At 35.6% G+C, this 26,793-nt stretch overlaps 1 protein-coding gene across 6 annotated transcripts in view; it reads left to right on the top strand.

Annotated features, from left to right (window-relative positions):
• The window catches only part of COL25A1 (collagen type XXV alpha 1 chain), a 499,684-nt gene that overhangs the window by 401,784 nt on the left and 71,107 nt on the right, over positions 1-26,793 (top strand). For 4 of the 6 annotated variants that reach the window (XM_055111699.2, XM_063603863.1, XM_055111700.2 and 1 more), the window contains 6 exons: positions 2,437-2,490; positions 4,429-4,455; positions 6,910-6,954; positions 13,860-13,892; positions 14,331-14,366; positions 19,363-19,407. In XM_055111699.2, the coding sequence (XP_054967674.1) occupies positions 2,437-2,490; positions 4,429-4,455; positions 6,910-6,954; positions 13,860-13,892; positions 14,331-14,366; positions 19,363-19,407 (240 nt within the window). The remainder of the gene's footprint in view (positions 1-2,436; positions 2,491-4,428; positions 4,456-6,909; positions 6,955-13,859; positions 13,893-14,330; positions 14,367-19,362; positions 19,408-26,793) is intronic. The other 2 variants (XM_055111701.2, XM_055111702.2) reach the window with 1 other exon arrangement.

Here is a 26,793-nt window from a genome sequence, read left to right as displayed (position 1 = left end):
TAAAATGTTTCCATTGACTAATAAAACAAGTTTAGATAATTTATCATAATTAAATTATTTGACAGAAAAATGAGTATATTTACAGAGGTATTTATTTTAGTTTATCTTTAATAGTAAAAATTGGAAGAACACGAGTATTCAACAATGTGGGACTGATTAAACAAGTGGTCACACCTGACTTTGATAGATGATTAAACTATTCACAAGACAGTATTCACAAATACTGTGTGAAAACATCAAGCTATGCAAAATGTTTACAATTGCTTGAAACTATGTAACCGTAAATATCAAAGACCAGAAGGAGACAGGACAAAATGAAAACAATTATTATAGAGTGATGGGGATTACAGGTACAATTTTTTGCTGCCTTTTATGTTAAAGATTGGCAATATAAAAAATCAAAGAAAAGAAGGAGATCAAACTTTCATCCCTCAATGTTCATATATTAAGGAGAATGTTATGCAGATACCTAAGCAACATTTCTCTTCCTTGCTTCAAAATCTCAGCATGAATTTTGTCCGGTTCCAGGGGCTTAACCATTTTTTAAAAAAAAAACTCTGGCTACCATGGTTATTCTTTGAAAGTCTAAACAATGTTTGTATTGTTTCCTGGCGGCATCTCTTATTTGCATGAAACCATGAGTTATGATATTAGTGCTTCCTGTTGTGGATTCTTTGAAGCAAGCAGACTCCATAGGTCTTTTTCTGTTTGCACAGTAAATGATACTCCTTTTTCAGGGTGTATTCTGTTTCCAAGTTCTTATCCTTTGTTATGTACAAATGGCATATCAAAATCTTCCCATAATGACCATCATTATTCTAAGTCAACATTTTTTCCCATTTTACCAAGGAAAGTGCAAGAGTTACAATTACAGTGTGACTTTATATAGGAAGCAGATTTTTTTTCCAGGAGGTTAAGACTTTAGCAATTTTAATAATCCACTATAATAGTAAAATACTTTTCGCTATTCTAGACACTACAAGCTTCACATTGCTTAGTTTATCTGGTAGATATTAAAAAATCATCTCTATGTAGGTTATATTTAATTCAGGTTTCTACACATTCTGACAGTCATTTATAAGTGGGACTATAAACCAAATAATAATTAAGATAGAAATATTCATCATCTACTCTCTCCCAATTCCTAGATACATTCATTCACTTATCAGTGTAACATGGTGTTAAGAGCATACCTTCTTAAACCATGAAGGTTCAAGTCCTGACTATAGTTGTGTAAATCTGGACAAATTACTTAACTTCTCTGTGCCTTAGTTTCTTTGCCTGTAAAGTAGAGATAAAAATAGTACCTACCTCATAGGAATTTATGAGAATTGAGTCAATGAATATAAAGATCCTGGCACTTAAGAAATGTTACTATTATTATTAATATACGTTTTTGAAGCTGAGAACATAAATATAAAAGTGACAGAATTCTTGCCCTCCAGGTGACTTAGAAAACATTCTCAAAAATCAATTAAGTTTGCAGTGAACCTAAAACTGCTCTAACAATAAAGTCTATTTTTTAAAAATCAACCAAGGAGCAACTTTACTAGCCTCAATGGAAAGAAGAAAGTTGTCCAGTAATTGGAGCACACAGTGAAGGGCTTTCAGAATGTTTTAAAATGAGAACAGAATTCTAATTGCTGTAAGTTTGAGCCACATGGAAGCATAAAGGCCCAAAGTATCTTTTCCTTGTTTCTGGGCACTTCAGGGAGCTTTGTCTCTTTGGAAAACAATTGCTGGTTCAGAGTCTTGAAAGACTGGTATACATCATCATCTTTCTGAAATAGGAAATTTTTCTAGCCTAATAGCCATCATCTTTTGCCCAAAAGCCTATCATTCAATATGGCAATGAGATCCATAAGTCTGAATGTTTTATTCTACTTATTTTTACAATGAAATTGGAAAGAAAAACCAAATCTGTCTTTAGTGTTTACTTTTGTGTCAAACGTGTCTAAATGAATTAAGTAGGTGTTCAAAGATGTGTATGTTCTTCAAGATTTAGGTTTGTAAATGTTCATTTAAGTCTAATGTGAGAACAGAATGATTTATTCTTTCTTTTTCTGAGCTGATGAATCACTTAAAAGTTTTTTGCCAGGAGAGTCTTATATTTTCAGTTGTCTTTTACTCATTCAAAAAATATTTATTTGATGTTCACAATGTACCCAGCAACATGCTAGATGTTAATTTCCACTGGTAAGTTGCCTCAGTTTTCTTAATGATGAGAAGACTGAACAAAGGAAATTAACCCCGTTGTATCCTTGCTCCATTACATGCAGCGTTTTGGACCATGGAAGCTAACTTGAATTTAAACTAATAGTCACTTATTCTTTATCTATTTCTAGAGAATTATTAGATGGCTGTCTCCTCTAATGATCCATGTAATGTATTGATTTTGTCTATTTTACTTAGTAGTATCTATTTTTCTATTTTGAGGGTGAGCCCGGGTTGCCTGGAGCAGTAGGACAGAATGGAATACCAGGACCTAAGGTTAGTACAAATAAAGCCAAGCAGAATCATTTGACACATGAATTGTCAGGAAATTGTAAGCTATTATTTAATACAATTTTTAATAATCTCACCAGTTGCACTTACATGGGTATTTTGTGAATAGTATAATATGCTATAGTATAGAACTTTGTTACTAATGAATTAATTATATTTGTGATTCTCATTAGTATTAAATGCAGAAAAATAAATGGGATGTGATCATCTGACATCTTTATTCTGAGATACTTAAATAACATGAGTAGGCCTATGTTTCCAATATGGCTGTTGTCATTTTACCACTTAATGGGTATATAAAAACATAGGTCATGTCCATATTGCCTAAAATTTTTATATTTACATGCCTTACTAAAGATGACATTCACTATGGCTTTTCCCCAAGATTTGGCCACCTCCAACTCTTACACAACATAACCAGTTAATCAGATGAAGGCAGAATAAAGATGTTTAAAATTTAAAAATGGATGTAGTCTGAATTACTAAATAGGGAAAAAATGTAATGAAGATTTTTTTATTCCAAGTCTTCTTTGTTTCTTAAAAAAATTGAATCAGTTAAATATAAAAAGATTGGGGACAATTTAGTTTAAATCAAGCAGGCAGCCAAATCCCAAATCCTTTGATGAGTGAACATCCCTTGAAGTACAAAACTAATGTTTAATCCCATCAGCTGTGCTGGTGTGTATTCGTACCCACAGATGCCTGTCAGCTGATTTTACAGATCATTTGCTATTGACAGGCGCCTAGGACAGACCTTAAATTTATAGACCTGTTCTTTGTCCTGCAGGAGAGGAAAGAAAATATTCCTTCTGGGACTCTAGCTGTTTTCCTGTCTTCTTCTCTCTCTTTCTCCATGCTAAAAAGCCAAACAATGGGAGTTAATGCTTAATGCATGTTCACAGTGCTATTCTGGTGTTGCCTAGCGACCATCAGGATGGGTGTTGAGCAGTGAAGGTGACCAGAAATGCAGAAAGCCAAAGGGTCAGATTGAGTTCCAGAGAAAAGAGTCTTGCTTCCAAACTGACTTCTGCAGTGGGTTATAAATTTTAAAAAATACAATAATTGCCTTATTTCATTTTTTTTCCAAAGCAGTCTGATCTTATGGCAACATTCACTCAAGCTTTTCATAGGAAACTATTATCATAATGTATATGATTTACTTTAGGACTCCTACTCTCCTGCTCCAACCTCTGTCCTTTCCTGGGTAAAGTGAAAATGAGATTCTCTTCAGGGCACCATTTTGCATTTTAGTCCTCATGCTATCCAGGTCATCATTTTGAATAAGGACATCATTCCTAAACTCACTTCAATTCTGCCCCATTCTAGTGTCTTTCCTTAAGGTGCCTCCTAAAATAGACCTGATCTGGAACATGCTCTTTACCAGAAGCTAAAGAGAGTTTATGACATTGTAAGGGGTTCAAGATTAGGACTATTTATGATCATGTTAGGGCAAGACAGATTGGGTAACTACCCTGGCACCCTAGACCCTGGAAATGATCTATGAACCAGGGAATGCTTTGAATAAAAGGATTTTCAGAAAAACATGCTAGTCCACCTGATTAACTCTGAGTTTAAGCAGAATGAAAAATTGTAGGCTAAGAAGCCTCTCAAGATATTGAATTGCCACACCATCATTCTCCTTAGTGCTCCAAAAGCCAGTTTCTGGATGATAATCTTCAAAAACATTTCTTTAGTGCTATAAAAGCAAAAAATTAAGATTACATTTGATGATTGATATTCATACTCAAATTCTCCAGGAAACTCATTTTATCATTTGTTTTCGTATAGCAACTGCATGTAGCCAAAATAGAAAGTGTCATGCATAATTTACCTAGTAAGTTCAATATCTGTTTTGTTTAATAATGATAATAAAATTAGTTGTTTTATGATTTGATGTCACCCAATCTCTGTCCTTTTGCTCAGGGAGAACCTGGAGAACAAGGTGAAAAGGTAAGAATGATTCTGCCTGTATTTCTCTCTCCCTACTCCCCACCACCAGCATACCAAAGAAGTACTCAAACTAAACTATATGCATGAATGGATGGGTGGATGGATGGATGGGTGGGTAGATTAATAGGTAGGTAGGTAGGTAGGTAGGTAGGTAGATAGATATAGATATATAGATATATAGATATAGATATAATGACTCCTGTGTTTTTTCAAACTGTTAATTAGTGGAAGGAGGAAATAGTGTGATTCTTATGTATAGACAAAAATTTGGGTTAAAAAAAGTTTTAAAAAATAAAGAGAAAGGTGCCAATGTACCTTCAGAACAAATATTTAATAATGAAGAGAAAGGGAGCAAATTTAAACATTCTGTGTCAGGCTTTTAAGCTTTTAAATGGGTTTCAAAAATCCTTAGGCCTGCAAAATCTGGTCTGCCTACTTGCTAATGCCATTCTAATACTTTTCCAAGCACCCACATCTCTCTCTACTGCTTCTAATGTCACTAGGTTAAAGGGATACAGATGTTTACCTGCAGCAATTATCTGAAGGTTGCCCACAAAGAATTCCCATAAAAACCAGAAAGAGAAACAGGAAAAGCAGAGTGTTAAGTTACTCCTAGACTCTTTTTCTTACTTGGGCCTGTCCTGATTATTTTTAGGCTCTGATTGCATATTACGATACTTATTTTCCTGGTTCTCATGCTACTTATTTTAATAGTGTTTGAAAAATATGCTGAGTAGGAAACTACCAAGTTACTACATCATGCTCTTTGTAAGTGATATGGTCTTTCTGACAAACCAGTATTATAACCTCTCATCCCAAAAGAAGTTTATGTAAAGATCAAGAAAAATTATTAATTATAACTGTATTTTTCAACATTGTAAAGAAAAAAACCATTTATTTAATGGAGGGGGAGCAAAATACGTGGGTGGAAAGGGCAGTTTCCTGAGGGGACAGCTCAGTTAAACCCTTCACTTTGCAATTACTCTGAGCCAGTTTCCCTACTAAGAAGGTTGGTTTGTTTGTTTTGTTCTGTAATAGAGGGATTTTTGTGCAATTTTATAAAAAGCATGCAAATGAACTGCCTATCAAAGATCCCTCATAACACATTACTAGGACATTTATTTAGCATCTAATCAGTTCATGGTAATTAACCTGAAATTAATTAGTCACTTGGTGACTCTTTTGTGTAGAAATTAGGAGGGAAAAGGAGCAGTATCAGCACCATACCAGGCGTTCATCAGAGAAAGTGTCCCAGGCTCTTGTGGCCTGCCACAGTGTATTTGTCACCATAAACAAATGCCCAGGCAGACTAACTTCATGCTTATTTGAAAGAATAAAACAAAATACAGAGAAAAAAGTGAAAGTCTGCCTTCCCAACTTCCTTTCTCCCCCCTCCCAAGAAAGTTATGATCAATAGTTTCTGTCCTATTTTAAGAAACTTTTTGAGTAATAGAAAAGTGACTGCATTCCAGCCTATGGAATATGTGAATAGTAATGCATTGTTATCATTAATAGCTTATGATGTGCCAGATACTGCCCTAGTTGCTTTACACACAGTGTAGTACTTATTTCTTATAACTGTGTAAATTATCCTTTCCATTACATTGCACAGGAGAAACCTGATGCAAAGAGAATCTCATTTGCCCAGTAGGTGCTGGAACTGGTCTGTCTCCCTGGCTCCAAAGTCCATAACATTTCCACATAACATATTGTAAGACTTATATTGAAGAATTCAGAATTTAAGGAACATAATAAACGAATGCTTTATTTCCCTAATGCATTGCTTCGTAGGCAGAAAAGAGATGTCAGTGAGGGAACAGGCATAGGAAGTCTCAAAAATAACAACAAAAAAAGCATAAACTATGATTTTTAAAATTTTTCTAGTAAAGCATAAAACATTCACTTCACAAATGCAAACCATGTAGGCCCAGATAAATAAATATTCAGTCCACAGGTTTTGAGGGCCCTGTCATGTACTTTGAGGCCCTGGAGATTTTGAGATATGCTTGAAGACAGGGCAGGATTTATACAGATGGAAAGGGAAAGAGAGGGGAGGGATCCAGGTGACAGGAATGATATGAAGAAGGCCTCAGAGTTGGTAAGGCCCATGGCATATTCAGGGAACTGTCAGGAGAAAGCCTTTGTTTGAGTGGAGCTTTGAGCAGAGACAGAATTAAGAAGGCTTTAAGTGCCCAAATAAGGCATTGGAAGACAGATAAGTGTTTTCTGTTAATACTGTGGAATAGTTTAAAACTGTTCAGCTATGTTCGTTGTAGTAAAATTTCTTTTATTGATATCAGACAACTGGTCAAGTATAAATACATTAGCTCTATAGAGCATTTGCAACAGATTTTAATATATAGTGTTCATGAAAGAAAGCTTAAAATAATGAAAAATATTATCTGCTTAACGTCACCAATGTATTTTACATGTGTCACTTTCTCACCTCCTCAGGGAGATGCTGGAGAGAATGGCCCCAAGGGTGACACAGGCGAAAAGGTACAGTTTTGTAAGACATGAAAGGGTACATATGTGAGCAAAAAATATACTTCAAGTTTATGAAGATAGGGGATTTTTAGAGAGATGAGTGAGAGTTGCTTAATATGAAAAGGTCAGAGATCATTCTCCAAGTTTAGAAAACATTTAAATATTTGATTTATAAAAGGTGATTATTCCACAAGCTCCTATCCACAAATTAAAATATTTTCAAAGTAAAATGATATATCAAAAATTATAGAAAATGTGTAGCTAAGTTTTCAGTAATATGGCTTTCAAGGAATTAAAACACTTATTCATGTGTAAATGGGACGCTCCCTTTATGCGCAGGCATATGAAAATAGAGGCCCTAAAGTGATTCAGTTTGTACCAGTTTCGGGAGAGAACATGTCAGAGGATTGGAATGAGATTTACAAGGTTGAGGCCGGGCACGGTGACTCACGCCTGTAATCCCAGCACTTTGGGAGGCTGAGGCGGGTGGATCATGAGGTCAGCAGATCGAGACCATCCTGGCTAACACAGTGAAACCCCGTCCCTACTAAAAAAATACAAAAAAATTAGCTGGGCATGGTGGTGGGCGCCTGTAGTCCCAGCTACTCAGGAGGCTGAGGCAGGAGAATGGCGTGAACCCGGGAGGTGGAGTTTACAGTGAGCTGAGATCGCACCACTGCACTCCAGCCTGGGCGACAGAGAGAGACTCTGTCTCAAAAAAAAAAAAAAAAAAAAAAAAAGTTGATTATAAGGCTTAAGAATGATATATAATGGACTTTGGGGACTTGGGGAAAGTATGGGAAAGGGGGTGAGGATAAAAGACTACACATTGGGTATAATAGTGTACATTGCTTGGGTGATGGGTGCACCAAAATCTCGAAACTCGCCGCTAAAGAACTTATCCATTAACCAAACACCACCTGTTCCCCCAAAAACCCATTGAAATCATAATTTTGAAAAGTTTGATTATAAGTTAATGTCACTTGATTAGACCCTCTAATGCAGTCTTGAAAATTTACCTCAATTCAAATTCCACTAAATCTGGGTATTTTGTCAGGCTTCATATTCAGTCCTGGGGCAAAGGGTCTTTTAAACCATTATTAGCATTTATACTGCAGTAGTCTTGTGGCTTGTCTTCTGCCTCCTCTCTTCATATTTTTCCTCAGTCTATCGTGATAGCTTTTGCTTGGATTCATACTTTATAGATACCTCTGACAGAGGAAGGATGTTATACTTCACTTGTGCTATGTGTTAAAGATTAAGAAGATCTTTTAAGAGATTGAAAATAGAATAAAGTCAGATGGGTTTTAATTTAAATCAAACTAAGTAGTTGAGTGATGAAGATTTATTTATTTAGCCTTGCAGTTGAGACTAAGACTATTCCACTTTGAAAATTATTACAGTACAGATGGATAATGGTTAGTCATAAAAACATAGCTACAAAATAAAAAGAAATTTATCTTTTTTCTTCTCATAAATATTAATATAAATATGGCATGTGTGGTAGGAATGAATTAATGTCACCAAGTAGCAATTATATTCATATTCGAGGAGTCTAGAAATTAGAGTGGGCTCACTTTCTTATAGATCTGTGTTTCTCAACCTCAGCACTATTGACATTTGGGGCCAGATAATTCTCTGTTACGGGGCCCTCAGATGTTTAGCATCATTGTTGGCCTCTACTCACAAGATGCCTATGGCACCTCCAAGTTGTGACAATCAAACATGTCTCCAGGTATTGTCAAACGTTACCTGGGGGACAAAGCCACCCACAGTTGAGTACCACTGCTGTAGGCCCATTTTATTTATCTGCCAAATTTAAGTATCATGCTGCAATCAAATATGGCATGAATCTGTTTAATACAAATGAGACCAATGATATACCCTGATTACTCTCAAAGTCAAAATTTGAAATCCTAAATATATAAACCTGGTGTTACATCTAACTTGCTTGTTTTTGCTTAAAAGCAGAAGTCAGTAAAGTGCCAGAACATAAATATTTTAGATTTTGTGGGCCATGTGGTCTCTGTCACAGCTACTCAACTCTGTTGTTATGGCATGAAAGCAACCATAGACAATACATAAACAAGTGAGTAGGCTGTGTTCCAATAAAACTTTATTTCTGGACACTGAAATTTTAATTTCATGTAATTTTCATGTGTCATGAATTATTATTGTTATTTTGATTTTTAAAAACCATTTTTAGCTCCTGGGTCTTGCAGGTGGCCAACTGAATTTGGCCATAGTTACCAACCTCTGCTTAAAAGAAAGGAAATATTCTACACAGAGGGCAATTTTTTCCAAGTGAAAAAAATTTATACTACGTCTGAACAATGCCTATGTGGATTTATGTAGAGAATTTTATGCTTAAAAGATGTCTTTTTAAAGTTCCATTTTTGGAATGTAGGCCAATAATTGTTTCTTCAATCATATTGTAAAATTAAATTTTTTGAAATTTAATTTTACAATGGTAAAACAGCTTTTTTCTTTGAAAAGACCAAGTTCATCTCAAAGGAATACTGTTCTTATTTTATATATTAATGCAAATCATTTACCATACTGACTCACACATAATAAACTCTCAATAAATATTAGCTTTTCTTCCCACATGGAAATTGAAATCAACTAGATTGTTATTCTTTTTTTTATCAAAAAGTTTTATTAGTCAGCTGAAATTAAGTATAAGAAATACTTCAGTTAAAACGGAAATCATTTCTATAAACCTTCAATGGGTCTAAACAGGGGATTGTAAATAGGAATCTGTAATGTGTATAATATGTAATCCGACCTGTAGCATTTATCCCAAGAATGCTGTAATTGGAATATAATTTTTGATGTGTTTTTTAAACATTTCCTGCTTCTGTCATATAATTTGTTTCCAGCATGTTGGAAACACTCTTCTCATGGCCTTTGTGTTCAGTATGTGAAACTCATTCATCGTTTACCAAGTTTGAGATGTAAAAATTTTAAAAAATCCTTCTTTTCTGCCATTGATGTAGTAAATTACGTCATTGATTGACTTTAATAGGATTTTTTTTTTCCTTTTGATTCAACTCAGCGCCTTTGGATGGTAAAGTAATCTAAACCTTTCCAGACTGGTCATCTGGAAATACTGTGGAACTATAAAAACCACTAGGCTGGGTTTTCTCTGTGGCCAGCAACTTCAGCACACTCTGGCCTACAACCATGGTACACCCTAGATTTAAGAGCGTAAACCTGCCAAAGACGGAGTTCAGTCACGCGTAGAGTTACTATTGAAGGATTATGTCCCACTCTTTGGAGTGTTAACCCCACCAACAAATGTAGAAATTGATTTCTTATCTATTTTCCCCTGTGCGAAATGGGGTATTTGTGCTGCACACTAAATGGTTTGGCCACATCACTCTACTCTTCACAATTCTGTCTGTTGGTTCAAAAGCTCTGCCTTCACTTTCTTAGCATTACCTGTTTTTTTTTCTTTGCTCCCCTCTCCCCCATTTCCATTTCTATGTGTATTCACACTGTCTTCATCTTCATACTTCACATCTACATAGCAAAGATGCATGTATGAAGTATGAAGTATGAAAATGCGTCTTTGACTTGCATTCTCTGAGCCTTTTCAGAAGCCACATCATATTTGGAGCCAACCAAACTGTCTTCTTTTCATAAAATCACACCTGAAGGCCTATCCCAGTTGGCACTCCCACCCTAATTGGTGCCTGGCCTTCCCTAATTAGCACACATCATTCCCATAATTTAGAATACTATTGCTGTCTGTCCTCCGCCCCCTGACTCCTCATCACCACTTCTCTACTTTCTAATATTACTCATTCTTCAGTCTGCTGTAAACTTAATTTATAAGTCATTTCCCTGGAGCAGCCTTCAGTCTCCTCTGGATTAGGTAGGTCACCTGCTGTATTCTCCACAGCACTCTTTATAATTCCTTTGATAGCCATGCATTTGCTTATCGTGTCTTCTGTGCATGCATAGTGACACAGACTTTTCCAAACATGACAGTCTCTTTCTACACCAGATTTCAAAAAAAAAAAAGGAAAGAAAGAAAAAAATGAATTACCTTTCATGCTTTCCATCAATAATATTTTTGCACTACATATATTAGAAAATGATCATTGTAATGCAGGACAAGGACAAGGATTATAACTTCATTGTTCACTGTTATCTCCCAGCTCTCAGCATCTATTAATAGATATGTCTGGCACACAATTAGTGCTTGCTAAGTATTTGTTGAATGAATTAATGACTGATAAAAATAAGTCACTACATTCACTTCATATATCCACACGTGCCTTATTAACACACACATATAATTATCTGAGTGTTGTTTTGAAAATAATCACAAACAAAAATGGAAACTGTGCTTGAATGAAACACAGTAAAGTCAAATTCATTTATCTCAAGTATCTTCTCATAGTATTTCCTCATCTATAAATTACCCTGTAGAAATTTTTATTTCCAAGCCAACTGACTTATGAAGCTAAGAGTATACTTAAGATGCAGTTGGGGTTTTTCCCCCTACTTTAATCCAGTATTCATTTTCACTTTGTGGGGAAGGAGGATTATAAACACACACTGTTTTATTTCCACTACTTGCAGCATTATCCTTTAAAATGTTTAACTTATGACTGTCTTCCAGCAGTCATGTTACCACTTAAAAGTTATAAAAATTCCATGAGATTTCACAGTTCTAAGTCTTTAAAAAAGAAAAAAAAATCACCCTTAGTTGTCCATCAAATGGAACTGCTCAGATTTCCACAAATATATTGGCCTTTCAAGAAACTGTCTTTTTCTTTCCATCCACTTTTTATGAGAACTAAATCTAGTCTTTATTCACATTAGGGATTATCTGGATGCTTTTCATTAAGATATTGAATTCAACTACAATTAATACAAGCAGCTTCTTTGTATTTACAAGTTTACTACAACCTTTATGTCCTGTTGTCAAAATGAAATAAGCCAACAATTTTTTTGTATTAAAAAAAAAAACCTAAAACACGGCAGTAGAATTTAGGAAGCCCCAAATTCATTTAACCTCTAGCTGCTTTGATATCCTTGTTTATTAAATGGAAATAGTAATATCTGCCCCCTTTATTTCATGAGAGTTTTGTGAGGTTTAAATGAGATAAAGTAGGAACTTTGTAGAGTCAAAATTGCTTTTATGAATTCAAAGATATTATTGTATAAAATATTGCAAACCTGATTCATTGGTACTGATGGCTTTCAGACTTAATTTAGTAGAAATAAATATTCTTTTTATTGGACATGTTGCTTCCCATTTGGAACTCAATTGGATATTAATGATTGGCAAGAGAAATCAGTCTCATTCTACAGTAAGACAGTATTAGGGTCCTCTTGTTTTTTATGTTTAGTTACATTTTAATTTTCAACAGGAGGAATAGCAATTATAGATGTCAAAGAAACTCACATAACCATCGGTTTACTTAACAAGCTAATTTGCTATTTCCTTCTCTTTCATAAGCGTTTTTTTCCCCCTTCCTGAAGAATTTACATTTTGATCCTTGACAATTAACCTGTTTAAAAATTCTTTTTGAGATTTGTTCATTCGTTCACCTTACATGTATTGAGCATATACTATGGGCCCGGGAACTGAATAAAAATAGATCCAGAATCTGCTCACATGCAGCTAACTGTCTAACAGAGAGATAGACAATGAATAGGCAGGGAACATAAATAGCCAATTAGAAAGTGAGCTGCGGTGGACATGAACAGAGCATGATGCTACGGAGTAAGATGTGTGCATGAGGGGCATGCGTCTGATGTGTCTAGGCTGGTTGGTGAAGGGGTCTTTGAGGCAAAGCCAGCCATGGGCAGAGGGGAGAGAAATTGAGGGAGCTGGGCAAGTGGCCCGTCTACAGAGGCCTGAGGCCTTATGTCTGTCTCTAAAAGAGATTGATGAGCAGCTTCTGGAATCTAGAACAAGGAAATGGGCCCCCGGAGCTCCTTGAGCGTTTGTACAGATGAGACAGCTGAGGAAATCCCAATATGTGCCTCCCTCCTGTGGCTGTTTCTATTTTCTTGACAGTCTCAAATGACCTTTTCTTTTTCCTTCTAGTGTATTCATGAGACAGAGAGGGCTAGAAGGAACTTGAAATTCTAGGCCCTTTGCTGACTTCATTTCAGAAATAAGCAACATTCCCAGCTACCCTCCATATTATTTTCCCCATTAGTTCCTCTCTGCTTATTTATAACACATTTGCTTTAGAGAAGTATTCACCCTCAGTGAAATCTGGCTGGAACACAGTGCCTTATAAAAAAACAGATTCTCAAGACTTTCTCTCAGAGCTCACATGTGTCCCCCTCACCCACAAGTCATCCATCATCCTGTAACTTCCTGGTGCCTAAGTTACAATGAAATAAGTGTAAAGCTGGAAAAAACGTGCCCATTGTAACTGTGACAGTGCTTTACGAGGAAAACAAACTGATCTGCTGCGTGGCTTTTTCTAACTCGACATCATTAACCTCTGACTTCATCTGTTGAACCTTGACTTGCTGAAGAGCAAAAGGGTCAGGGAACTCCCAGTAAATGATAGCTGATGGCATTAATAAATTCCAGGAATAGAGAAAGCCAAAAGTTCCATATCCCTAAATTGTAATTTATTGCTTCACAATGTATTTTTAGCACTGTATCAAGGGAAGAAATTCATGTTTATTTCACGGAATGTAGTCCTTATGTATCTGCATGCGAAGTAAACCCAGTTTTTAGGAAGTACATTGTTTATCTTGGAAATTGTTGACATCTTAACAGCTGAGATATTGGTACAAAGTCTTATGGAACGTAATTAGGCCCATTAGTCATGAGGTACCCTTTGAGCACCTGTGTTGGTGATGGCTCTGTGAGTGCTTGTGATGTTTCCTATTCCCGTAACTTGTGAGATAATCTCTCCTGGGTTTCGTTTTAGGGTGACCCTGGATCATCTGCTGCAGGAATTAAGGTAACTATAACCTTGCAAGTATTTGTACTCCAGGAGTTACAGTTCTGATTTTTATAGGCCTCTACTTTCTCTCCCTTTTTAGCAACTTTGATGGTTGTAACTCTGTTCTTATTCTCCTGCAATAACTGGGCTTCCAAAAACAATAGGGAATATCTGTGGGAAATGTGATGAAGGTTTAAATAAGAAGTCTTGCATTCTCTTCCCTTTCTGATTGATTTTTATGGAAATGTGATTTATATGTGATCTATAGCTATATTTACAGCAAAAAAAAAAAAAATCCGTATGTCTAGTGAGATGTAGAGTCGAAGGATAAAGGAAATAAAAGACATGTGGTTGAAGAAGGGGGCTAGGCCATCCCTGTGATGGTGCCCAGAGGTCTAAGTGTTTTAGAAAATTCTTGTAAGACTGTCTTTTTCATCTTTGGTTTTCTTTGGCCAGGGAGAACCTGGGGAATCTGGTCGTCCAGGGCAAAAGGTAATATCTCTATCTCTAGTGTGTTCTTACTGTCTCATATTCACCATTTTATATCTACCATCCACTGTGTAATATGAAAACAATTATTACAAAATGATGCGGTTTTCATGTTTTGCATTACAGAGTGTTATTGTTGTTTTGCATTTTAAAAGATCTTGATGATGACCATAGCACAATGTGCAAACAAACTTTATATATGTAAAAGATGCTTTGTGAAATAAAAGTCTGCATATACTTAGCTGTTTGAAACTCACAAAGATTAGGTGGGTTGGAATGCCAACAATGTATCCTGCATGCTTCATGGTAATCTGCATGTTTCTATCTTCTTTTAAATAACTTTTTAATAGAAAAAAAGTCTGTAATTGGCTGTGTTGCTTTGCTGTTTCTATCTAACTGTCATTAAACTGTCTCAATAGTGATGGACAATTCTTTATGAATTATATTCCTTTTCCTATCATTGCAGATGCTTCCATACTGATAATTTTTTATGTGATTTATATCTACTTGTGCCATGACTGTTGTTATACACACTAAGTTTGTTAATGAACTAAATTTTAATTAGAGGCACTAGCCATACCATTTTATGGATACATTAGTTTTTGTTTTTTTATTTGTATGTCACTTTAGCAATAAATTAGAAGACATGCAGTGAATATGTTTAGATTCATACTCTCATTTGAGTCTGAAACAGGAAACACATGCTAGCAGTTTATCGTCTGAGCATTTGGATATCAATGCCCATACAGTCAGATTTTAGACCACAGATGTAGCTAGCAAGTAAATGTGGATTCTATATTAGGTTAAATCTTTTAAAGATCATGACTCTGCCTTTGTCTAGCAGTAGCTGATGTTGTAGATAAACATATGAATAGAAAAATAAAATTTACCTATTAGCAGAAAAGGGAAGAGAGAATAAATCCCTTCTTGTATTTTGGAACCTGAAGATGTAGTAAAATAAGGTTTCCAACTTCTTGAAGTCATTGAGAGGATAATTGCTTCATTTTAAACACTTAGGGTGGGCATAATTTTTGAGGAGGTCTTTCACATTCTTTTAACATTTCTCTAATTTAAAAACAGATTTTTCTCTCAAAACTAAGAGTCTAAGCAATGACTCATTAGGCCCAGTTTTAGGTAAAGTTGAGACTCTTTCAAAGAGCCTAGCAGAACTTTGCAAAATTTACTATTTATTTTATAAGATTTCCTATCAATTCTCTATTTAAGAAATTTGGAATTAGTGATACAGAGATCCATGGTCTGCTTTGGTTTGAAAAAGCAACTGATCTTCTCAGACAATCTAATTTTAGGTCCCTTAGTCTTTCAAATTTAAAGGCTAAGTTTTTACTGCTCTCCAAGTCTGTGTTTTGCTAAAAAGTCTGTAAGACAGTTGTGTCTCTAAAAAATAAACCAAAACAAACCTGCTATAATCTCGTATAGTTTACACTGTTTTCAGAGTGGAATATTCAAATAGATTTTCAATTACTTAATAAAACATTGCCTTATCATAATGATTACTTATAAATACAGTTTAGATTCATTCTGGAAGTTTATAGATTTACTCATGGGAACACTGGATTTCCTTTGCATTGCACTAAAAACCAGTTTTAAACTATATTGAGAGAAGGGGTAGAATCCTTAAAGTCTTACAGTCCTCCTGAATGAGTATGTGCCCTAAAGTGAGCATCATCTTTTTCATTAATATTTAGGCCAGATTCTACCCTTTGATACAATCCCACTTTCCCACAATATTATGACTTCCTTTGTCTAATATCGGGACTTGGCAATACTTAGCCCAACACTGATTTAAAAGTAAATTATGTCCATGCTTGCTGCTGATGTAGATTAGAAAAATAAACTGAACTGAGTACAGAATCGCTTCAAGAGATCTTCCACGGCATTTTCCTCTCCATTGCAGAACCATGCTGGGGGTTCATTGGCGCTTAGGCTCCTGTGTCAGAGACACTCCCAGAAAAGTACAGAATATTGTGACACAGCAAAAAGCTCATCAGTTAGCTTTCCACCGTGTGGTCTTTTTCAGCATGAGAGTTTGAGATCTAGAGTTATATTCATAATGTAGGAATAATTCCATTGGATTTTCTTTCTTTTATAGCCTCAAGAGTTTAGTATGTGATTGATGTGTGAGTTGGAGTGTATATATGTGCTTGTAGAGTGAGTGTGTAGATTTATAAAATAAGTATTGTGTTTCATCACCTAATTCTTTCCTTCCTAACTTTCCCACATCTTTTAAAAATAAATATTTTAATTTTAGAGGAGTAAAATTGATCTCCTATCAGAAGGGCCCCTCATAGTTAAACTCTCTAGAAATATTTAGGGCACTCTAGCAGGGACATGAGGTGAAGGCAGAGTCCTGATTTTGAGGTTCTCCTGTAATGGAGAGTGAAAGGTGAAAAGAAGGGGAAAAAAGCAAAAGTCTAAACCTGAAGGTTAAGCTTTATACAGATATGTTACACTTTTGATTTATTTTGATACCCCCTTTGAATGGGATAACGAATCAAATCCTAATTATGACCAAGATCTGATCCCAGATTTTGGGTTGTGCATCCCCAAATTGAGTTCTTGAGAGAAGCCCCTGAGTCAAGGAATAGGGAAGAATGGAGAAGTTAACTGAAAAGCTATCACTTAGTTCAGGAATGTCCAATCTTTTGTCTTCCCTGGGGCACATTGGAAGAAAAACTGTCTTGGGCCACACATAAAATAGCTGATGAGCTAAAAAAAAAAAAACACACACACACACACACACACACACACACACACACAAAATCTCATAGCACTTTAAGAAAGTTTATAAATTTGTGTTGGGCCATATTCAAAGCCATCCTGGGCTGCATGTGGCCCGTGGGCTGTGGGTTGGACACAGTTGTCCTAGTTAGAAGATAACCTTTTATGGTATAAAGACAGAGGATTTATATAGGAAAAAAAAAGTCTTTCTAAAAATGTTAGGCGATGTTCCACAAAGGGTAACATTACATGTATTATAATCTTTCATCATATCAATTAATAAACATAAACTTGAAAGGTCAAATTATGAAATATGAAAACTATGAGAAATATGAATTTCTAAGTATCTGTTCACTAAAAAATACATTTATTACTTAACACACATACATAGTACACATATGATGTAGAGAAAAGTTAAATGCTCAATCTCTGTAAGTAGTCAATCTACATTATAAAATATTCCATAATGTCTTACACATCTTTTTCTTGATTAAAAACATGGGTGTGTGTCTATGTATGCATGCGTGTTTAAATAAATATCTTTCTTTAAAGTAATCATTCAATCCTTTCATTTGGTGGGAGGAAAAGAGGTGACGAGAACACCCGTTGGACAATAATGTTACAACCTACATACTTCCACAAATGTTTCAGATAGAATGTCTGCAAAAATGAGTTTGGGGGGACTTTTCTGAAAGAATACAAAGCTATAGATTTGCCATCAATACGTTTACTTTTATTAATTGTATATTCTATTGCAATTTACTGTTTTCAAGGGCCTTATACTTTTTTAACATAAAAGAGAATTTTCAGCAAAAAATATATACAAGCTCTTTTTACTGGATCCTCTTAAACTCATTGATTGAAAGGTAAAAGAGAAAGTAAAAGAAGATCAAATATATAATGTTATATCTGTGTGAAATTTAATCTACTTGGACATTCTTTGAATGGAATAACAAGTTCTTGATAATCAGCCTTTCTCCTCTGGCTTAGTCTCATTTTAGTCTTATTGTTCACAATGCAAACCTTCATTTATATAGTTTCAGACAGAATCGTTTTTCTTTTGCATTCCTGAAGTAACTTTGACCTAAATCATCAAGAAAATCATTGTCCTTTTTTGGTCTAATCACACAGCTTAACAAGCAGTCTCAGACATCACTTTGTGATAACACCAGAACAAACTATGGTGCTTCATAATTTGAAAGTAATATTACTAAAGATGAAACTTCTGGTTGGACTTAGTGGATGTTCCTTGAAACCAGGATTGTTAAAGCATTTAGATGAAAGGAAATGCTTTCTTTTGTCACTTCACTGTTAGTTCAATGCTCCTGTGTCTTTTAGTATAGTTGTCATCCCACTAACTGGCCATCACGAAGTAGTATCACCCTTTTGCCTTCAAATGTTATTTCCACAAAAAATAATCACTTCAATCCAACAGAGAGGACTTTCATTTTCTCCTGAGATTCCTTTATACTTCTTTAGTAGAATTCAGGAGATTTTCTAAGCAATGGAACCTCTTATTATCATTCTTTGGGCTTAAAATAATGTAGACAACTCTGTGAAAATGAGAAGGTTAAGCTTGACTCCAATATGCTCACCCAAAATGTACTACTTAATCTCAAACCTGTATTCAGCAACAGCTGCATAGTACCATTAGCCCTAAGCTGCTAAGCAGGGTTGCTCAGACTCAACAATTGTCAGAAGTACAGACTGGAGTTAGGTTTAATCTTAAGTATTCATTTATCTTCTCATCATTCAGGAATGAAAAGGAAAGCTTACTATACTTTTTAAGTGAGCAAGACTTTTAATGAATATTGTTTTGATGTGACCATCTGTTCATACAGCCAACTCTTGATTATCTAAGGTGAGGGAATACTGGGATAGGATGCATTGTTGAAATGCACACATTATCTTCATTTGGGCAAATAGATTCAGCCTCCCCACCCAATCATTTAAGGAAGAAATAATGAAATATGGGAGTTTCTTCTCTTTTGACTCCTCTTTCTCGCCATCTGACGGAGATACCAATGTGCAGTGAACTGAAAGGAAGAGAGAAAATCCCAAAAAATCTGTGAAGAGGTCAACCCATTTCTAAATCAAGAGTTGACTGAATTGCATAATCTCATCAAAGTTTTTGAAAGTAGACGGTTTTTTTATTTATCTTTGCAGAAAGTATTGAGCTAGGAACATTTGCCATGTTTTTCTCCAGATATTGTGACTGAGTGAATATCATTCTATAATGCTATATGATTTTCCTGTGTAGGGTGAACCAGGGCTTCCTGGGCTTCCTGGACTTCCGGGGATAAAGGTAAATACTGCACGGACAGTCTCGGCTTCACAGAACTGTAATTATGAGATTCACCCAAATTGGAGGAAAATAGGGAAAAATGGAAACTAAAAATAGAATGCTGTTCTCTAAGTACTCTCCAGCCCTCTCAACTAACTAAATTTTTAAATTAAAAATTAAGCACAGATACCTCTAAAGTTTGCCATGGCAATATGGATTATTTATTTCTCCATTTAACTTACTACTGCCCCTTAAATAAATGTAAATGTCCCTTCATTTGAAGTCACAGGAATTCTTTAAAGTCTAAAATGTCTCTTTACCTTCATATTTTAGTTTTATTCTTAAGACCCTATCAGATTTTGATCAGAATTAGAGTCTTAACATCCCCATAAAGCTAACATTTAGGCAGCTGTTTTTGTGATTCACTCATTATAATAATCTCTCTAAAACATTTATCTTCTACTTCCTCTCAGTAATTATCACTGCAAAGTACAAATCATATTACTAAAATATTTTGACCCAACACATACACTGTCCCCATAAACTTTCTAAATATCTTTTTGAAATAATTGCTTAAAGCTTAGTTTGAAAACATTTGTTTTAAATGGATGTAAACCACTTAAAAATGTTAAAAACATTTTAAAAAATGTTTTGAAATTTTTTGCATGGCAACTGACAAGACTTAAAGTTCTACTGCCTTAGCTATAGTTGCTCCTTTAAAATCAGCTTCTTATTTTAAAAGTTTTTTTATATATTCTAAAACTACTTAATAGGGGTTAACATAATGCAAATACATTTTCTTTTGTTGTTTTCATCTTACAAAGTTTTGAATCAATCTCTGTTGTACATTAGTCCATTCTAAACTTAGTATTTCTAGGCCGGGCACGGTGGCTCATGTAATCCTAACACTTTGGGAGGCTGAAGCGGGCGGATTATTTGGGTCAGGAGTTCGAAACCAGCCTGGCCAACATGGTAAAACCCTGTATCTATGAAAAATACAAAAAAAATTATCGGAGTGTGATCTCAGCTGCTCAGGAGGCTGAGGCAGGAGGCTCTCTTGAACCCGGGAGGTGGAGCTTGCAGTGAGCCGAGATCACGCCACTACACTCCAGGCTGGGCAACAGAGTGCTATTCCGTCTCTAAAAAAGAAAAATAAATAAAGTTAACATTCCTACTTCTAGTTTGAGAGTTGTGTATACTGTTTTATGAAGGTTCTGCTTGGAGTGTGAGTTATGTGAAACAATATGATTTTTAGGATAGATATATTATTGAGTTCTCAGAGGTCATATAATATGTATAATATTTTATGAGTATATTTGGTACAATTGATAGACATGAAAGCTATGTCTTCTTGGTTGGCATTCAGCAATTTTAGTTCTATCTTTTTGTTTGATGTTTCTAGATTAGTATCATAAAAGTTCAGATATGTCCTTTTAATAGATTTTTAGTCTTTGGCTTCTTTGGTGAAAAAGTAACACTCTATGACAACAGTTTACTAAACAGTTGAAGTCACTTCCTTATCATTTGATATTTAGCAAAAATAACTTCACAAATTAATAGGTGGTTTCATATTATAGAGTTAAATTATGGCATTTCTTAGTAACACACACACACACAAAGATGGCTTTTTACAAATAATGGGAAGATCATAAAAATTTAAAAACTATTTGTTTAAAGTGATAAGAAAGTGATATTCAGCATTAATCAAAAATAACCTTGTAGCATTATAAATAAAGGGGAAGGCATTTAAAAGGAAGGGCTGAAGCAGTTTGCTGCAGCAAGTGCTTGCAGGTTATCGGGGTACCAGCTTCTCTTGCAGGAACCTCCGTGCTTTGAAATCTAGTTGTCCCTTCTCCTGAACTTGAAGCACTTTCTTGGAGAGAGAGAGTACTTGAGAATGTGGAATTGATTATCTCCCTCCAAAGGCAAAAAAAAAAAAAAAAAGCAATTTTGATTATACTATTTATCATCTTACTTTAGTCTTATATTCTCCATCACAAAAATATCCCACTGGACCCTCAGAATTTGGCTAGTCATCTGTGGACTAGTCAGAATGTTTTGAGCTTTTTGAAGTTGGGAGGGATGTTAAACGATTTGCCACCTCTAGCAAATGCTTTTATTCCTCAGGTCTTAGGAAATGGCCAGATGGAGTTTGTCGAGGTCAGGTAGCTCTGATATTTTCTTTTGTTTTTCTCTCCTTGACTGCTGACTATAGTGAAAAGAAGCTATTAATTGACAAAAACTCTTTTCATCAAGAGTATGTAGACATACTCTTCTACATAATTATCAAGTACTGTTGGGTAACTATCTGGTATTTGATTTAAATCTTAGGCTCTATTTTTGGTTTAATAAGCTTTGTCTTCTCTAATCAGGATGTGGGAGATACACTTTCCTTATAATGTAGTCAGTGCTCACTATAAATTAGTAATTTTGAAAAGGAGACAATTTAAAGATACATCACAACTATTAGTGGTCATTGGATATTTATAAATGTAGAGTTAAAGGCTTATAATTTTATGACATAGTTTTCTTAACTTAGAATGTTCTTTTTTCCTTTAATTTACATTTCTTCTATTAGGTAGCCACCACAGGACAGTTAACTATGATTTCATAGTTTGAACGAGTAACAGTATTTAAAAGATGAAACCACCATGTATGGATATAGAATGTGTGGTAGCAAGCGCATTACTCATAATCTTCCTAGACCTGTGTGTTTCTTTATGCTTTGGAAATGCTTCCTGTTGCTATTCATCTCCTTCTTATCTGTTGGTGCTACAGAGAACATGTGAATGCCATCCATTATTTCCAAGACTTTGAGGAAACCAGCCATGACATACCAGGGAAGCTTTGATTCACCAGCTGTTGCTCTCGGGGAATGGTTGGAAACTTAATGAGCATCCACATGCCTTCCACAGCTCTCAGGAAATGAGCAAAGTGCCTAAATACAGACAGCAGACTCATCTATCTATCACCTCAAGGTCCCACTCAGAGAAAAGTGCTAATACCTTAGGCATACATAATAAAAGTCACTGAGAACAGGCATAACTTAATTTCGAGCTACTCTTAAGCTTCCTGCAGAAGTATCCAAAAGTCCTCTTACCATATGGAAGACATTTGGAATTCCTATTTCGTGCATTCATGGTTCATATAGTGTCACGATGTTCAACTGGGAAAATTAAATTATGTACAATGTACCATGTAGACATTGATCTTCTGGAATAAGATTTGAGCCCAGAAAATTAGTTTCTGAAACAAGCTTTCACATATTTTTAATGGGTAAAATTATTGTAACCAGCTTTTCTGATATCACATGAAAGAGTAAGATTCTAAGTTCCTATTTTCTTAGGCTTTGCTCTCTACACTTATTTTGAAAAATGTAAATACATTACTTACCCCTTTCTATGGTTATGTTGCCCTAGCAGTAAGCAGGATAGAGCAGACTTCATAACAGACCACCAATGTGCAGATCCTTGTCCGCCCCTTACCAATAACATAATGTGGGGCAACTTCTATCATCTGTCTGTACTTCAGTTTCCTCATAAGGTGGGACTCATTGACCATAACTCAGAGAGCTGTTGTGAAAATTAAATGCACTAATGCATGTAAAGTTCCTAAAATATTGCCAAGCATGTAGTAAATGCTGTATCGGTTTTGATTATTGTTATCTCTTTCTTTTGGGGCAGCTCAAAATATTGGAAACATTGGTTACACACATGTTCTATACAATTTTTCCTCATGTAATTTTAACCTATAGGATGTAAAGCCGTGTATACTCTGTAGGTTAGTAAATGTAAATTCTGAAAACTCCTTTGCAGCGGTGAGTGGATGTTACTTTAAGAGCAGTCAGGATCACCTGCTTTTTCTCCAAACATGACATCACACTATACCCTTTTCCTATTACCCAAATGTATCCCAGGAACAAAGGATGAAGAGCCACAGTGTTATGGGGATAGGACATGGCACTGTCAATGTTATTCTTCCTGGTTCTGTTCACGGGAAAAGTAAAAGCAAACCTTGACATGTAATGATGGAAATTCTCCAGGCTCCAGTCAATGTTACCTAACCCAAGACATTTTTCATAAATATAGATTTTTAGGCCGGGTGCAATGGCTCAAGCCTGTAATCCCAGCATTTGGGGAGGCCAAGGCGGGTGGATCACCTGAGGTCAGGAGTTTGAGACCAGCCTGACCAACAAGGTGAAACCCCATCTCTACTAAAAATACAAAAATTAGCTGGGCGTGGTGGCAGGCAGTTGTAGTCCCAGCTAGTGGGGAGGCTGAGACAAGAGAATTGCTTGAACCCGGGAGGCACAGGTTGCAGTGAGCCAAGATCATGCCACTGCGCTCCAGCCTGGGCGATGGAGCAAGACTCCATCTCAAAAAAAATAAAAAATAAAAATAAATAAATAAATATAGATTTTCAGCACTTGCTTTTCCTTCTTTCAACATGTACCACCAGGCCGGGCACGGTGGCTCACGCCTGTAATCCCAGCACTTTGGGAGGCCGAGGCGGGTGGATCACTTGAGGTCAGGAGTTCGAGACCAGCCTGGCCAACATGGTGAAACCACATCTCTACTAAAAATACAAAAATAGCTGAGTGTGGTGGCGCATGCCTGTAGTCCCAGTTACTTAGGAGGCTGAGGCAGAAGAATCACTTGAACCTGGGAGGTGGAGGCTGCAGTGAGCCGGGATCATGCCACTGCACTCCTGCCTCGGCAACAGAGTGAGACTCCATCTCAAGAAGAACAACAACAAAAAAAACCCATATACCATCAGTTTATTTCACCATATTCAGAAAGCAAATTGGGGGGAAAAAAAAACATGGAGCAAGGGAGATGTAATACAGTAAAAAACATATGAAATCATTTTAGTGGCAAATACATTTTCACAGTAGTATCATGCTTCAAAGCTTGATATTTTTGTTCTGGCTTCCACATTAGTGAAAATTTGACATTAAGATCAAGAACTTGGGGACTAGGAGGGTATGAGACAGTAACTAACTCTTTATATCCCAGCATATGAAATCATTCTTGCCACTAAATTATATGAAGACTAGCTTTTACAGGTGGCAGAAGCATTTACTCTGGCATTCCTAGGATTAAGTACAGTGCTCAGTAATCTAATAGAAGCTTATCTTCTAAATCCACCAGAGATGAGGTTCCTTCCTCACAAACATCAGATCACATTTTAAAAATAGCAGAGAAAAACTTCTGAAGCAACATAGGATGTGAAATGAATTCCTAAAAGAGAAAAAGGAAATGGAGTACTGGTTAAACGAATAACATTGTGTTATCGTTACTTATAATTATTTCCTGTCTGCACAAAGTTCATCTGAGAAGTTGAATAATTGGAGAGTCAAATTAGGAAACTCACATAACCAGAAATCAGAGATTTTTAGCTGCAAGAATGAAACCTCCAATAAATACAAGGAATATGCTTTCATGATGTAAGCCAGTTAAGAAAAAAAAAGTCAGAAAGGTATGTTTTCTGGATTTTAAATAAACCTGCTATTATAGTTCATTTTCATCAGTGCCACCAAGATGTTTTAATTTACACTAAAATTTGATCCTTACGGGAAATAAATGTTTTGGGGGCAGACTCTACTTTCTCATTCTTTTTTCCCCTCAATAATTTTACATATCAATCATTACCAAAACTGGCTGCCTGGTGGTTCTTATTACAACAAATGTTCTTACTGTAATCCTCAAAAGCAGGTATCATGCTGCCTTGAATTCTAATTAGCTTTTAAGCAAGAAGAATATTATGTGGCTAATGCATTCAGTGTCAAGACACGTTAATCAAGATTATTGGTGATGCTTTTGGCACCCAGGCAGATCAGCACATATTTTTTAAGCCCTGCTGTACTATTTATTGGGCAATGAAAACTGGATCTTCTCGGGGGTAATAAATATCATGGAAAATATTACCTGCTTTAACCTGGTATACTAGAGGATTTTTTAGAGGGGTTAAAAAGTAATTTTTTTTACTCCTTTAATTGATAATGACTTATAAAAATAAAACAAATGGTAAAATGAAAAAACCAGAGATTTTTCTATGGGCAACAGCTAATCAGTCAGGACATTCCGGCCACCATTCCATTTAGCAGACGGTAAATTCTGCAAGTTTATAGAGAAACACCTGATGAGTCATTTCTGTATGAATGAAGCTGTCTCCTCCTTTCTTACATTGACTAGTAATCCCATCTAAGTATTTGTTGATTCTTCTCATCATTATGTAAATTGGCAAAAGAGTGTTAGGTGAACTGTCCCAATAACCATTTTAGAAGATAAAATAAGGTCACCTGAAATACTTTCTTGCTATGTATTACATATGTGTTTGAAGAAAAGTCAGTCAAGATTTTATTATTGAATTCTAAGACTTAATGAGACCTTTGATGGTCATTGTTAGATTTCAGAAATGTCATGTTCCTAAGGAATTTTCCAGCTTTGCCTTGCCTTTCTGTAAAATAGAAGACCAGTTTTTGTTTGTTTCCCTTGTGGCTTCTAGAGATGGTAGTTGTTCATGTGTTTTTTTTTGTTTTGTTTTGTTAGTTTTTTGTTTTTTGGCCAGAAGACAGTATTTAAGCTGCTATCTCAGTAGACTATTTGAATTTTTTAAAAGTAATAGCAAAGGAGTTGAGGAGAAGTGGCTTCAGTCAAAAATCTTACCTTAAAGGTATCTATCTTATATAGAATGAATAGGACCCACTTTCCTATAGCTAAATCTTCTGTAGTTTACGTCATTTCTGTGTGTACATATAGCCAGTTTATGGACACAAGAGGAAAGGAGAGAGAGAGAGGTTTAATGCTCATACACTAATTGACAATGGAACTTTTTGTTTCATGCAAAAACAGGATCCTGTTTCAAATATAGTGCACATTAGGTACTGTAGCTGATAGTCACTGAGCTTATACTACAAGATTGAAGTTATGACTGCCTAAATGGAAAGATCAATGTGAGATGATGAGGCCCTCCGTAGTTGGTCATGTGAAGATACACCTCTGATTTCAGCTATAGTTATTCTCCACAGACTTGCTTCTGTATCTGAATGCGCCCTGGCTGTTTAAATCTTTTGTTCAAATTAGCAGCCTGTGTCAGATTTTCAGCTTGCGGCTGCTCCCAGCAGTTTACGGTCAGGCCTACACTGTGCTTTATCCTGAATTAATAGCATTTCTTCTTTCCTAACTGAACCCCAGGTTAGTTGCCAAAATCACAGCTATTCTATTATTCATCTTTTCTACCAGGTCAACAAAGGGAAATGTGCTGTAGTCTTAGTTTTGAGACCTGGTTTTTTAACTCATTGATGGTGAGCTATTAATTGATGTTAAGAATAACCAAAGGATAAAACTCATGAAACAATTCAGGAAGAAATCAGATGCACTATCCAGGAGAAGACCAGAAAATTAG

The sequence above is a fragment of the Pan paniscus genome, chromosome 3, assembly GCF_029289425.2.
Source record: "Pan paniscus chromosome 3, NHGRI_mPanPan1-v2.0_pri, whole genome shotgun sequence".
Taxonomy (NCBI): domain Eukaryota; kingdom Metazoa; phylum Chordata; class Mammalia; order Primates; family Hominidae; genus Pan; species Pan paniscus.
The sequence above is the reverse complement of the archived record's forward strand: the minus strand, read 5'-3'. Positions and strand labels throughout refer to the sequence as shown.